The 15,205-nt window shown below is 38.4% G+C and overlaps 1 protein-coding gene and 1 pseudogene across 1 annotated transcript; both read right to left on the bottom strand.

Moving 5' to 3' along the window:
• Window positions 1-305: 305 nt before the first annotated feature.
• LOC122331453 lies at window positions 306-1,633 on the bottom strand (annotated as a pseudogene).
• An 11,301-nt stretch (window positions 1,634-12,934) lies between these two features.
• LOC122331495 (leucine-rich repeat-containing protein 30-like) lies at window positions 12,935-14,310 on the bottom strand. The gene has a single exon (XM_043228932.1). It carries the CDS (start codon window positions 14,173-14,175, stop codon window positions 13,243-13,245), a length of 933 nt encoding a protein of 310 aa, XP_043084867.1. The 5' UTR covers window positions 14,176-14,310; the 3' UTR covers window positions 12,935-13,242.
• Window positions 14,311-15,205: the final 895 nt, after the last annotated feature.

Below are 15,205 nucleotides of genomic sequence, written 5' to 3'. Positions count from 1 at the left end.
TATATGAGTGTTACTTTATTCATAACAATAAAATAATAAACAAAATGTTTATTTGTTCAGACCTAATAAACAAGCTCTTGCGCATTACTAGAAATATTTTCATTTCATTAAACGACTCAGTAGGATCTGGTCAACAAACGTTTTCTTTTTAAACATCCCTCCTGACTGAATAAAAGTGATGCACTTCTAATAATTTCTAACATGCATAAAGATGCCAATAGCTACTACTACAGCTACTACTGCCACTATGAATGATAATCTTTTTTCAACATTACTGTACAAGCCACTGGTTACTTTTTCAAAGATTAATTTTTCTCTGGACATGTGTATACACAGAACGCAGTGTAGTACTTTCCTGCGTTCCTCTCCACCATTTTATCCATCTTTTCCAGTAGTTCTTTGACCTGAGACCGATTTGCTCTGTGGTCATTTTCTAATGAATGATATTTGCCGCGCAGCTAATAACAAAGTTTCGCAGATCTTCATTCTCTTCTACATGATCCTTCAGTGTTTTATTCTTCAGATATTTGGCATGAGTGAAGAGAGTGAAGACGTAGCGTGATGCTTCTTCTCCAAAGTTCTTCTGAACCCATTTTACTGCGTTCTTCTCTTCATCTGTGTACCTCTGATCCAGTCTGATGACCAGCAGGAACACGTGAGGACCAGGAGCAGACAACGCCATGCACTCCGCTATTTTAGCCTTCAGTTTGTCTTCAGTCATCATTTCAGATTTCACATCCTTCTTTTCACCCATCCATGTGTCAAACAGTCCTGGAGTGTCAATTATGGCGACATTCCTTGAACCTATTTTTGAGTTTCTCATCTCACAATCCTGAGTAACTGATTCTGGATTGAGGTCTTCAAAAACGCATTTCTGCCCAGAATTGTGTTTCCTGTAGCACTCTTTCCTGATCCAGTTTTGCCCAGCAGCACAATCCTCAGATTTCCTAAAGTAAGAGAGAAACTTGTTTTAAATAGTACATTTAAAATGTTCCTGTCACGGCTTCCAACTTAAAAAGATTCATTTGCTGACTCCAAAGAAACAATCTACGTAGGTCAAAACAGGCTAAACTGGCCACTCCAACAACTGACTGTGATAGTTCCAAGTAACAAATGTTAGGATTCATTAGCCAATCACAAATGTCCACATTTAAAGAAACCACCAAAGCTAACAACCAGCTAAACCCATTTGTTACAGTAAAATTATTATTATTGTTGTTCTTGTCCTACATTATGTATTTGGTTATTTTTTATTGTTTATTTTTACAATAATTATTTTGATTCAACATATTGCTTAAGGTTACATATATCTTGAATAAATGTATTTCTGCTTCCTACACTATTACATATAGCAAAGTGTCATAATAAGTGTAAATCTAGCCATTATATTTGTTTTTGTGTATTTAAGTAGGTTAAAATATAAAATAGGAAGAGATAATGAACACCCAAGAAATAAAGGAATATATATATATAATAGCGGTGCAGTATCTTCCCATTCAAAAAATCCATCATGATTAAATTGAACTGACCTGTAATAGTAGACATTTCTACACAAAACCTTGTATAGTCAGCTCTAGGATCTGCTCCCTAATTATAGTGTTCTTTCTTTCTCTTTCTCACAGTGACTCTCAGCACTCTGGTTACCTCCTACTTGTGATCACATGACTGAAACTGCAAATCTGTTTTGATTTAACACTCGTTCATATTGATATTTGTCATTCACTTTATTGCATTTGCTCAGTGTTCTATTTTAATATTACATATTGATTTATTTTATCAAGAATGTTCCCATTTTTTAGAATGTTCCCATTATTGTTTTCTTGAGGACACGTCATGCTTCTCACTTGACACACCACGGCCACAATAACACAGCATGACAGGCTTTTATTTTCCTTTTTTATGTAAAATATTCACAAACTTGCAAAACCAGTGCAGGTCTCTCTCTGGCTCAGTGACCTCAAATGCTCAAAAACGCAGTTTGAATGTAGCAGTTATTTAGCATTCTAAATCCCATATGTGAAACCATACTGCTCAAAAGGTTAAGTATTAATTGCATTGTAAAAAGAAGGCAGGAAAACATCAACAATTATGCATATTTTGGGAATGTATTTCCTACTTGTATTTTTCAACAAATGCCAAAAAAGTTTGCCAGATTGCATAGAAATTACTTCGAAGACCCTTAGAGGGAGTATCACAATAGTATATTTAACCTGGTTAAAAAAATCGAATGAACTAAAATGCATTATTTTTAACAGATACACTGGTAAAAAAGGAAGCCTAATATTATCCTGGAACAATGGAGACATCTGTTGGTTTTGTACAGTAAACAGAAACCAGAAATGTATGTGTCTTTTGAATACTCACTACAACTTGTAATGAGGAGGCAGAGGCCAGAGTAGAATCCATGTGCGGTTGGATTCAAATAAAAAAGGGCAACAAATACAAACGTTAAGGTAGGCAGGGAGTCAGTAACACAAAGGCAGTCAGAGATATCAACAAGTTCAGGGGAAATCCAAAAGCCTTTGGTCATAAAACAGGCAATGGGTCATTAATCCAATCAGGCAAAAAGAACAGAAGGGTAAGTCCTTGAATCGGTCAACGGGAAAACAGGCAGAGATCATAAACGTGGCAGGTAATAAGGGATGAGAGAATGCTTGGTAAGGCAGTAGAACTGGCAATACTTTGCAATGAGTTTGTGGAGAGCCTTGAATTATAAGGCCCTAAACAGTAAATGGATGTGGAATCAGAGGGGCTGAGCACAGCTAGTAGTCAGGTGAGGACTCCCTCTGCTGACTAGGCATTACACAACTGTGCCACTGTTTAAATAAATGTACATTTGTTAGAATATGGGTTATTATTAAATTAAATTTTACATTTGATTAGGACTGTCAGATTTGTCACTACACTAATGCCGAAAGAAACTTTTTTGTTATTGTTACACTTTTTTCATATAACACACTTGCAATTTAACATTTAACATCTGTATTTTCTGATACAGCTGGCAATTGGCTTGAGCCTTGTTCTCTCAGGCTCTTCTCCAGGTGTGTAGTGGCACCTTTTGACGATTGCGGTGAGCAGAGAGGATCGCAACTTCAGACTTGGAACAGATAGGTGGCTGGTAATCTAAACTACATTTGAAAGGCAAGAGGCTTGTAGCTGACACTGGTAACGAGTTATGTACATTCTCAACCCGTGAGAGTTGCTGGCTTTAGGAAGTGGGAATCTGTGAGACCAAACATCTCAACAGCCTCTCCTGGATGGCCCACTCATGCTAGCCTGTTGGCCTGAGGTGAAGCCCAGAATACAGATTAGCCCCAGTACCTGACAAAATTTGGATACAAACTAGGGTTCTCTGTCGGAAACCACATCTACTTGGAGGCCACAAATATGAAAGATGTGATCAGCAATAGTAACCACTGTTTCCTTGGCAGAGGGTATTTGTGCAAGGAGATGATATGAGCCACCTTAAAGAACCAGTCCACTACGATCAAAATAACCATATTACCCAGTGAGGGTCGGAGGGCATTGACAAAATTGAGTGCGATGTGTGCCCAGGGTCTGAAAGGACAGACAGCAATTGGAGTAACCATTCTGGAGGACGACTGGACGCTTTTTACCCTGTATGCAGACTGAACAGGCCAAAATCCCAGGCATTGCGAGCCATATGTAACGGGTAGTCGTTTTGAAGGAGTTTTTCGCTTCATGGGGGGGTGTTGTTTGGCGGAAGTGATGTTCATGGCCCTTTAAGAAGCGTGAAGATTCCCCTTTACTTCCGTTTTCCTCTGGCATGGGATATGGGCCGTGTGTGAGTGCATGGTAAAAAGAAAAAACCTTATGTGCGTTAAGCATTGAGTCTATGAGCCGTAGCAAACGCAGTAACTATTTCTGAGCGTGGGCCTGGGGATGTGCGATCGCATCAACGCAGTTTTGGGTGCGTTAAGCGTATTGACCTATAACGTCGCATTGTTTCAAGTGAGGGCAATTACTAATAGTGCCGCTTCTTTTAGTTCAAGCTGGGTAGGAGTGGTGGATTATTCACTATCCGTATTGCGAGTCCGTTAGCTGTGCTGCCGGTAAGTGCTTACAGACGTGGACAAAATTGTTGGTACCCTTTGGTCAATGAAAGAAAAACTCACAATGGTCACAGAAATAACTTTAATCTGACAAAAGTAATAATAAATAAAATTCTATAAATGTTAACCAATGAAAGTCAGACATTGTTTTTCAACCATGCTTCAACAGAATTATTTAAAAAAATAAACTCATGAAACAGACCTGGACAAAAATGATGGTACCCTAACTTAATATTTTGTTGCGCAACCTTTGAGGCAATCACTGCAATCAAACGCTTCCTGTAACTGTCAATGAGACTTCTGCACCTCTCAGCAGGTATTTTGGCCCACTCCTCATGAGCAAACTGCTCCAGTTGTGTCCGGTTTGAAGGGTGCCTTTTCCAGACTGCATGTTTCAGCTCCTTCCAAAGATGCTCAATAGGATTGAGGTCAGGGCTCATAGAAGGCCACTTTACAATAGTCCAATTTTTTCCTCTTAGCCATTCTTGGGTGTTTTTAGCGGTGTGTTTTGGGTCATTGTCCTGTTGCAAGACCCATGACCTGCGACTGAGACCAAGCTTTCTGACACTGGCTAGTACATTTCTCTCTAGAATTCTTTGATAGTCTTGAGATTTCATTGTACCTGCACAGATTCAAGACACCCTGTGCCAGACGCAGCAAAGCAGCCCCAGAACATAACAGAGCCTCCTCCATGTTTCACAGTAGGGACAGTGTTCTTTTCTTGATATGCTTCATTTTTCGTCTGTGAACATACAGCTGATGTGCCTTGGCAAAAACTTCGATTTTTGTCTCATCTGTCCACAGGACATTCTCCCAGAAGCTTTGTTCGCTTGTCAACATGTAGTTTGGCATATTCCAGTCTTGCTTTTTTATGATTCGTTTTCAACAATGGTGTCCTCCTTGGTCGTCTCCCATGTAGTCCACTTTGGCTCAAACAACGACGGATGGTGCGATCTGACACTGATGTTCCTTGAGCATGAAGTTCACCTTGAATCTCTTTAGAAGTCTTTCTAGGCTCTTTTGTTACCATTCGGATTATCCGTCTCTTAGATTTGTCATCAATTTTCCTCCTGCGGCCACGTCCAGGGAGGTTGGCTACAGTCCCATGGATCTTAAACTTCTGAATAATATGTGCAACTGTAGTCACAGGAACATCTAGTTGCTTGGAGATGGTCTTATAGCCTTTACCTTTTTAACATGCTTGTCTATAATTTTCTTTCTGATCTCTTGAGACAACTCTTTCCTTTGCTTCCTCTGGTCCATGTCGAGTGTGGTACACACCATATCACCAAACAACACAGTGATTACCTGGAGCCATATATATAGGCCCAATGGCTGATTACAAGGGTTGTAGACACCTGTGATGCTAATTAGTGGACACACCTTGAATTAACATGTCCCTTTGGTCACATTATTTTCAGTGTTTTCTAGGGGTACCATCATTTTTGTCCATGCCTGTTTCGTGAGTTTATTTTTTTTTAATAATTCTGTTGAAGCATGGTTGAAAAACAATGTCTGACTTTCATTGGTTAACATTTATAGAATTTTTATTTATTATTACTTTTGTCAGATAACAGTTATTTCTGTGACCATTGTGACTTTTTCTTTCATTGACCAAAGGGTACCAACAATTTTGTCCACGTCTGTATATCTTTTAAATTGGTTGTTAATTAAAGATGCCATTTTAATACGTTAGCGCGTGTTTAATAACTATTGAATAATTATTTTATAGAAAGTTGCTCGCTGCTGTTTTGCTGCTGTGAGGTGGCCTGACGCGCTGCTGTACCGCGACATAGTTCGCATTCTAGAAGATATTTGATTGAGTGTGCGTGCGAGTGGGAGTGCGTGTTGCACAAGGACTAATTATTTATGTGATTACGAGAGTGTGGAGTTAAGATGATTTAGTCTTTTCTCTTTTTTCCCTTGTTGTTGGGTTAATTAAATTGTATTCTTTAGTTTTTTTCTTTTGTATTGTTTATTTTGTTGGTAGAATTGTGAGTAATAATTGTTATCTGACCTTGTCAATTTCCTTATAGACAACAAGGACGCTCATCTCTGGGGAGGGTTTGCTTTTGTTTTTGGTTTGCGGTGTGGGTTTGGTTATCTGTTTGGAGTGGGGATATTTTTAGTTTTATTTTCTCACTGTGGGTGGGGTTCATTTATATTGAATTTTGGTTTTTTTGGGGTTTTGCTTTTCCTCCCGATTGTTGGGTCGTCGAGAGATATCGATGTTGTATATGATTGGTGGTCACTGTATTACTATTTTATGAAAACAATTGTATTAAATTGGTGATGTGATGTGTTTTGTATGATTTTACCTGTCTTTATATTTAAAGTGTCCATTTAAATAAATTGATTGCACACTCTCTGTTTATTCCTTCATTTGACTGAAGGAGACCGTAGTTGTAGAGAAATCTCTCTATTTGTACCCGTGAATTGTGGGTGGTTCTATCCCCTGTCACACATACAATGGGAGAAGTTTCCAAAGAAGTCTGCAATCCACGGTCTGTGGATAAATCAATAGCTCCTCCCTCAGGTGAACAGGTAGTGTGACACGGTTGCTTTGGGGAAGTGTAAATGGGTTTCTAACCCAATCCAGTTGCTCAGACTTCTCTTACATCAGGGAAGTATGATTTAAAAAAGTTTTTAAAAAGTTGATTCCAAAAAGGTTTTGACTGTCTTTCTCTCCACATTCTCATTTACGATGAAGCATTCAAACTGCGGAAAACAGCTAAAATCACCCTCTGCACACAGTCTCTTCCACAGCTCTGCTTTCTTGAGAAAACCACCAACTCTGTCATAAAGTTTCAAAATCGTAGTGTCCCTGCCTTGCAGACTGAGATTCAACTCATTCAGTTTTGTAAAAATATCAGCAAGATACACTAGTTTGGCAATCCATTCGTTGTCCTTAAACAAGGTGGCTAGAGGGGACTCATTCTCAGACAAAAAGCTACAAACCTCATTTCGCAGTTCGAACAGCCTATTCAGCACTTTGCCTCTCGAAAGCCAGCGGACTTCGGTGTGTAAAAGGAGTTCGGTGTGCTCAGATCCCATGTCATCACATAATCTCCGGAACAGACGTGCATTCAGTGGTCGCGACTTCATAAAGTTTATTGCCTTGACGGCATCATTCAACACGGAATTAAGCTCTGGGTTCATCTTCTTTGATGCCAGGGCTTCTCTGTGAATTACACAAGGTGTCCACATTATGTCAGGATTCTTCTGGCATTTGTGCACAATGAGGCCTTTGACACGGCCTATCATTGACGCTGCCTCGTCGGTGCACACACTGCTACAGGATTTCCAGCTGATCTCGCGTTCTGAGAAAAATGAATCAACAATGTTGAAAATATCCTGTTGTTCTCCCCCTCTAGAGTTTTGCAAAAAGTATGTGTTCGCAAATATCCATGTATCTCATAAAAGCAACCAATTACGCCTGTCCACTGACGTCAACCGATTCATCCAATTGAAGTGAAAATGATTCACCAGCCCTGAGTTTATCCACCAGTTGTTCAACAATATCAGTCCCCATCTTGTCAATTCTGCGCGAAACAGTGTCATTTGATAGCGGAACAGTTTTTATTTTGTCTGCTGCCGTTTTATCCAGCATGGTCTCAGTGAGCACAGCTGCTGTAGGAATGATTAATTCCTCAGCCAGGCTAAATGGCTTTTTAGCTTTTCGCCAGAAGTAAAGAGACAGCATACGATGCTTTGTGTGATTTTGCTGATGCACTTGTGGCTTTTTCATGTTCTCTTGGCATGATGTAAATTCAAGAAATTTTCTTTTGAAAAAGTCCAGTGAATTCCCGACCTGATTTGGGTGTTTAGTCCGGAGATGCTGTTGTAGATGAGCTGGCTTCATTGCACTGTTAGCTAACAGCTCGCCACATAAAAAGCACAGTGCTGAGGGAGGGTTATGTGATGTAGATGTAAATCCCATTCCTATGTATTTATCATGAAACTGCCGGTATTTTTGAGTCTCTGGTTTGTTTGTTTTGTTTTTTTTTTAGCATTTTCTTCTTCTGTTGGAGGAGCTTGTCCTCTTTTAAGAAGCCACCTGTCCATTTTATCGCAACCTCTCCTATCTCTGAACGTTCCAGAACGTTCATTATTTCGCGCCCAAATAAGTCCAAAAAATTGAAATGCATTTTAAATTTATGAATTTGTTTTTAATAAATCCTTGTTTAGTCCTAATTTCATGTAAAAATACTATTAACATTATCTGTTGATTTTATTAATTTTCATTATTTATTTCACGTTTCTCTCACGTACCCCCTGCAGTACCTCAAAGTACTCCTGGGGGTACGCGTACCCCCATTTGAGAACCACTGCACTAGGGAAAGGACAGGCATTCAGAATGATCAAAAACTCAAAATGAGTGTGCCTGTAGTTGAGCCATTTAGAAGATCTAATATACTCAAGGTTCTTATGATTGGTCAAGACAATGAAAGGAACTCCGGAACCCTCAAACGAGTGACGCCACTCCCCCAATGGCCAGCGACTCTCTGTTACCAGTGTGGTATTTGTGTTTGGCAGAGAAAAACTGAGGAGAAAGAAATGTGCAAGGATGCATCTTGGCAAATAAAACTCTGATAGAACAGGTGAACCTCAGAAACCTCTTTAGGGCCTCACTGGAATCAGAGGTTGGCCAAACGACCGCAGCCTTTATCTTGTCAGTGTTCACTCGGGTTGAAATGATGTATACCAATAACTGATCTGACTGTGCATGAAATGTGCATTTCTCCACCTTGACAAAAAGCCCATTCTTGAGCAGCTTCTGGAGCACTCACCCGACGTGCTAAACATGTTCCTGGAAAGAAGATAAAAAAATCTATACATCATGCAGGTAGACGTATATTGTGGGATTAGCCAAACCAAAAGGCATGATAGGATATTAAAAATGCCCCTGGGTGCACTATTCCAGTTGTTTTCCTCTCTTATGTGGATCAAATTATAGGCATTACGGAAATCAAATTAAATTCTGTTAAATTCTGTGCGCTCATGTAATGGCTGGTGACATATGCTGTGAAGTACCGCACATCCTGATTTTGCCCATTTTGATGTGTCCATAGGTCAATATGTTTTTGACCCTGCAACATATTATTACAATTACAAAAGTAGGTTTTTAACATAATTGAGAATATTTAATGTTGATTGGATGGCAGCTGTAGTCCCAGAAGCTAAAAGTAGTTCAGAATGAGGAGATATATCATATGATATGAAGTTCTAGTGTTTGTGTGAATATGACAACGTTGTGACAATAATAGGTAATAGGATGGTAATGAAAATATGTGCATAAGACCTCATGGTTACGTTGCCTATTGGCAAGTCATGGAATTACCAAAAAACACTAAGTTATGTAACTGTTTCATCATGTGTTAGCTGGGTTGTGAATAACAATGAATGATTTCACTGACAACAATGGTTCTTGAGGCAAGTTTGAGTGGATTTGTGAAACATGTGATTACAGAGTCTAAACAGGTTGTTAGCACCAACTAGTGGTTGATTTCTTTCGAATATAATTACTGATACTGACTGTCCAGAGAATATTTCTGTTGAGATTTGGATCTGGTCGGGCAAAAAACCTAGGACTAGTTTGCATAAGTAGGTGCTGGACATAATTGATCTAGATATTATTACTGCTGTGATCTGGACAAGATTGAGCTAAAAACCTAGGACTGGTTCGCAAAAGTACGTTTTTAAGACGTTTGTGAATATTTAATTAATGATTTGATTGAGTGCAATGATTCAGTGTATAGATTACATAGTCTAAACATAGGTGCTTAAGTGGCCTGTACAAGCCAACTGTTATACTCTCATTTCTTATGTGCACTGGACAACATAATTCTGTTGGAGATCACCCAGCTACAGAGTTCAGCTCCATCCCTGACCCAATACACCTGTCTGTAATTATCAAGAATTAGTTGGTTCAGTTTAAACGGGAGTGAACTCTGCAGGAAGGATGATCTCCAGAAACAGGATTTGGCAACCAAGATGTAAAGTATATTGGTTAGTTTTGTGTAAGTTTTTGCATTGGTTATGCAGTTATATTTAGTTTGAAATGACAAAGCTCACTTGAGATAACTTGACTTGAAACTTCAACAACCCATTTCAGACAAAAACAATTTATTAAATTATTTGGACTGTCAATATATAATAACATCATCACAAGTTCACCCTTACATCTAATCTGATAGCAAATAGTAAGAATATTTTAGCACGCTGTCCTGGGGTATAGGTGTGTATATTGTGAAAACGCATAAGTTCTTGCACAGGTAAGCATGCTTGAGTCAGTCAAATCAAATTATGTTATATAGTATTTTTTAGTCTTTAACTTGAGCAGGCACAAATTTAGGAAAATAAAATTATGAAAATGTCAAAAGAAAATGTTGTCAGTTCTTGCAAGAATGCTGTGTACATAAGCTTTGCACTAAACTCTAAAGAAGTTTTGCCATAGAAGTGTCAGCCAAGGGTCCATTTCCCAAAAGCATTGTTAGCCAATTACAAGTTACAAGTTTTTGAAAAGTGACCATGCATACAAACACGGGAGTATGATGTAAGAGGCAACCTGCAATGGATGACACATTAAACAAAGGAAAATGACAAGGTAACAAAAAATAGTAAATTAGTTCAACATTGAACTTTTCTCTAATGCGGTCTAAGTTTAGATAATTGCACAGTCAATAAGCAGAAGAACACATATTTAAAGCGGTGAGTAATATGTTATGATAGGATTATGTTAATGTTATTACTTTACATGTTCTACTAAATTTTTTTTTTTTCAAACTCTCAATATTTTTTTCCATTCTTCTGGTATTGTTTCACTCCTTAAATGTTTTATTATAGTATTTTTCCAGATCTTTTGGAATCTGCACACAAACCACTTCCAGTAGAGCAGTTCAGAAAAAGTCTGCAAAACTTCACTCTGCAAAAACTACTCCTACTCTTTATATATTGTTTCCAGGACTCTATCATCTGAGTAATTGGGATAAAAACATCTATCACTTGCTACTGATGATGTGCACAAGTTCATCTGTTCTAGATTTTCTGGAAAAATCTTTGTGTTGAATCTTATGCTGACCTCAGACATTACATCTGGAAGTTCTTGTCTTATCATATTTTCCAGGAGATTGAAATCATCAATGTCATCATATTTGACTCCACTAAGGTCTTTTTCAGAGAAGATCAGCTCATCTCTGAGGTTCTGTGTGAAACTCTTCAACCACAAACTAACATCAAAACATCAGGTCATTAGTTCATTGCATTTCAAGTCATTAAATATAGTTGTAATGTTTAGAAAATATTCTTGACAGTTTATTACATCATATTCAAAAACATAATGAGTATGGGTTTCAAATTAAAAAGGAGCTATTATCGCGGGGAGCAAATATTAGTCTGAAATGGTAAATAACAAAACAGCCATCATTAATGGTCCTTATGTCGCTTTATTTTTTGGTGATTTAACTAATCTCCCTGCTGAAAAAAAACCCCAATAGAACCCTGCCCAAAACACAATGGAAAATGTAATGGGAACTCAATTGGTATTAAATGGAAAGTATAATGGTGTTGTCACGATCTTGGTCAATGAAACAGAGACATAGTTGGAATAAACGAAGAGAATTTAATGGTTAACATTCCCTGGCGACTCCGCGCCATAAACAAACATGGGGAAAAAAAAGTAACAGAGTCTTAGGGAAGCAAAGTTCAAAACTAAGACACAAAAGTCAATTCCTTAACTGGTAATTCCAATATGAGTAGTAACTCAGGCAGGCAGGGGAGCGGAGAGAGGCAGGCAGGCAGGCGAATCAGGATTCGGCAACTCAAGTGTATAATCTTGAGATCAGCCATAGACTGAATGGTGAATGTCTGCTTTATGCCAGTGCTGGTGAGTGACAGCAAGTGCGGGTGATTAGTACTATTAGTAATTAGGTGATTGTGAACGAGTCCAGGTGACGGGATCGGTAGGCGTGGGAAGTGACAGTGTGACAGGTGTCTACTGTGGACGTTAAATGCCAACCATCTGTGATGGTTTCTATTGGGATTCTATTGTTGGACATGTGAGATGAAATTGATGACACGGATCATAAATAGCGATTAGCAAAGTTAATTGGATAGGTTTGTCTTACTTGCTGTAGTTTCTGTGGCACAAGTGTCGGTTAGGTCTGAAATTTAAGAATGCACTATATATTGACACTCTATATACGCCACTAAAGTTTTTGCAATTAATTATAATTATCATTGCACACCTGCGGGGTACTGTGTGTAGGAAAAAATACCAGAAATAAGTCAAACTAAGAAACAAAAGAAAATCCTGCAGACTATACCAATACAAGTTTCAAATGATTTGGTCTTGTGACCTTTATCGTTACATGTAATAGAGGCCAGCAAGTGGGTGCTGTGCAGGTAAACCTCAATCCCTGTCTTGTGGCTTGTTAGAGCGTCTGCCTTCCATGCTGGAGACCTGGGTTTGAGACCCTCTCAGAATGAGAACGAGATGAAGTATTTTTTCTAAACATAATTTTAAAATATACAAATTAATACAAACTACCCTGAAAAAGAAAAAGAAAATTAAAAGTGAAATTTAGGTGGACATTTAAAATAATAAAATTTTAAACTTGCACCTACACTTGCACCTGTTAGGAACAAAATGTATTGAACAATTTTCGTTTAGACATTGCTAGTGAACTTCACAAATACAAAGAAAAAAGCAAGCAACATGTCGAATTACATATTTTAGCCTTTCAACTTCAAAATGTTATATTTTCTTGTAAAACCTATAGCCCAGTTATTATTTTCTAGTAAAATGTAATATTTATTTGAACTATTATAAAATTGTACAATTTTTTTACTATGTTAGTCAAAAGCACAAATGAATAATAATTTTTACATATTTTCTGCACACAACGGTAACAATTTTCTTGCTCAGCATTTTCCCTCTCTCTCTCGTTTTTTCAAAAAGAATATTTGGTCAAAATTAGCAAATTTATAATATAAAACTAAAAAATGTATCTGCCAATGGACCATAAACTTAATTAAACTGGAAACATTAAACATTACTAAATAGTTTTTTTGCTTGAATGAGATATTTAAGCTAAAAATCAAGACAAAAATACAGAGAAAGTCATTTTTGTACTGCTTTGACTCACAAAAAGTCACAGGTTTGAGGTAGTTAAAAAGCAGGTTTGAGGTAGTTATAAAGTGCATTCAGACCTCCCTGCAGAACCTCTTTAATGGGTTTGACCAGCGGGTTGTGGACGACATGCAGGCCTTTATCCAGCGGATGGCAGGCGAGCTTCTCCAGCCTGCGGAGCTTGTAGATCTCATCGGGAATGCTCTGCAGCTCATTGAAGTCCACATTGAGCAGCTCCAGCCCCGTCAGGCAGCACAGTGTCCTGGGAAGAGCGTGAAGAGAGTTCTTCTCCACAATCAGGATCTTCAAGTTCACCAGCTCCTGGATCTTATCAGCCAGGTTCTCCAGGTGGTTGTTAGCCAGATGCAGGAAGTTCAGGCTCCTCATGCTATAGACACATGCTGGGATGTGTTGGATGCGATTGTGGCTGAGGTTGAGCTTGGTGAGCCGCCGCAGCTCCGACAGACTGTTGGGAAGCGTGACGATCTGGTTGTTGGCCAAACTCAGGACCTCCAGGTTGGAGCAGTGCCCCAGTTCCTCGGGAACGTCACTCAGCCGGTTCCTATGAGCAAAGAGCACTCGCAGCTTCCCGAGCTGTCCGATCTCTGGTGGGAGGCTGAGCAGCTCGTTCCCCCACACGTTGAGAATCACCAGGTTCGCTAGGTAACCCAAGCTGGATGGGAGAACGGAAAGAGCGTTCAAGGACAGATTGAGCTTCTGGAGCTCCTGGAGCTCCCACAGTTCATCTGGCATCTCCTCCAGACCTCGCATGGCCAGGCTGAGTGTGCTGTAGCCCAGATGCTTGGTTGCATGTTTGCGGATTCGGTCGACCGAAGATAAATTCTCAACACAGCTGGCTTTTCGTCGCATCTGTCTCTTGGAGTCATCGGAGTTGGGTTTGCGTCCGGCGCTTCTCGGAGCAGTGTCGTTACTCGTGTGCTGCTTTGAGATATTCTGTCTCAGGAGAAACATATTTAGGTTCTCAATGTTTCATTCCATCGGTCTTGAGCTCTGAATCGTCCTGCAGTCTGGTTTAAGATGAGATAGAGACGTGAATGTGCTCAGGGTGTCATTTGCACAAACAGCTGTCATTGTCACTAGAGCTGAAGCTAAGGCGTTAATGCAGATAAGTAATGGAATCACTGTCGTTAAACCCTCTTCTACACAGGCTCTGTGGTGTATTTATATATACAAACATTAGCAGACATGCATGCCAGTGGTATTACTGTCAGCTGAAACTATAAAAACTTCATTACTTGAAATAAAAATAGCAAACAATGAACTAAAACCATAACAAAAACATCTATACTTAAACTATAATAACGTACAGATTTTTTTTTCAACCAAGATATTTTTAATTTTCATGAGGCAAACTGAAGTACTAAAATAATTCAAATGAAGTAATTTAAAGATAAATAAAAACATATACCACAGAAACACATAAAATTTAAAATTTAAAAAAAAGGTAAATACATAACCTTACGTACTGATATAATTAAACCAAATACATTGTGTGTGTGTGTGTATGAAAACATAAAAAGCTAATACAAAAAAAGAAGAAAAACAGATAAAAATTTATTTAAACTTCAAAATGAAAGGTCATTTAAAAAAAATCGAATTAAAATTGTTAATCAAAGAGTATCAGTGATACAAGATAAATATAAACTATGACTATAAACTTATAATAAAAAATGTGAAAAAATAAATATATATATATAGGTGAGAATAGTATCTCAGTCATGCTAAAATAACATTGGCATGCTGAGCTCAAGAGTCAAGCTCATATATACTGTATGTCTATATATATCTATGTGATGCCGTGCTCTTGACTGAAAGTACAGTTAAGCCGACTGCTCATCATATTTTCCATCGTCATCTCATTGGTGAGACTGAACAAAGACATGTCTAACTTTGGAAAGAGTCAAACAGACTCTAAGATTACTGGTGTACTAAATTACTATTGTAACTTTACAGTAGATAATAATCATGTCCTTTATGCAGT

The sequence above is a fragment of the Puntigrus tetrazona genome, unplaced genomic scaffold (assembly GCF_018831695.1).
Source record: "Puntigrus tetrazona isolate hp1 unplaced genomic scaffold, ASM1883169v1 S000000001, whole genome shotgun sequence".
NCBI classification, from domain to species: domain Eukaryota; kingdom Metazoa; phylum Chordata; class Actinopteri; order Cypriniformes; family Cyprinidae; genus Puntigrus; species Puntigrus tetrazona.
Note: the sequence above shows the minus strand (reverse complement) of the source record. Positions and strands in the feature narration are given on the sequence as shown.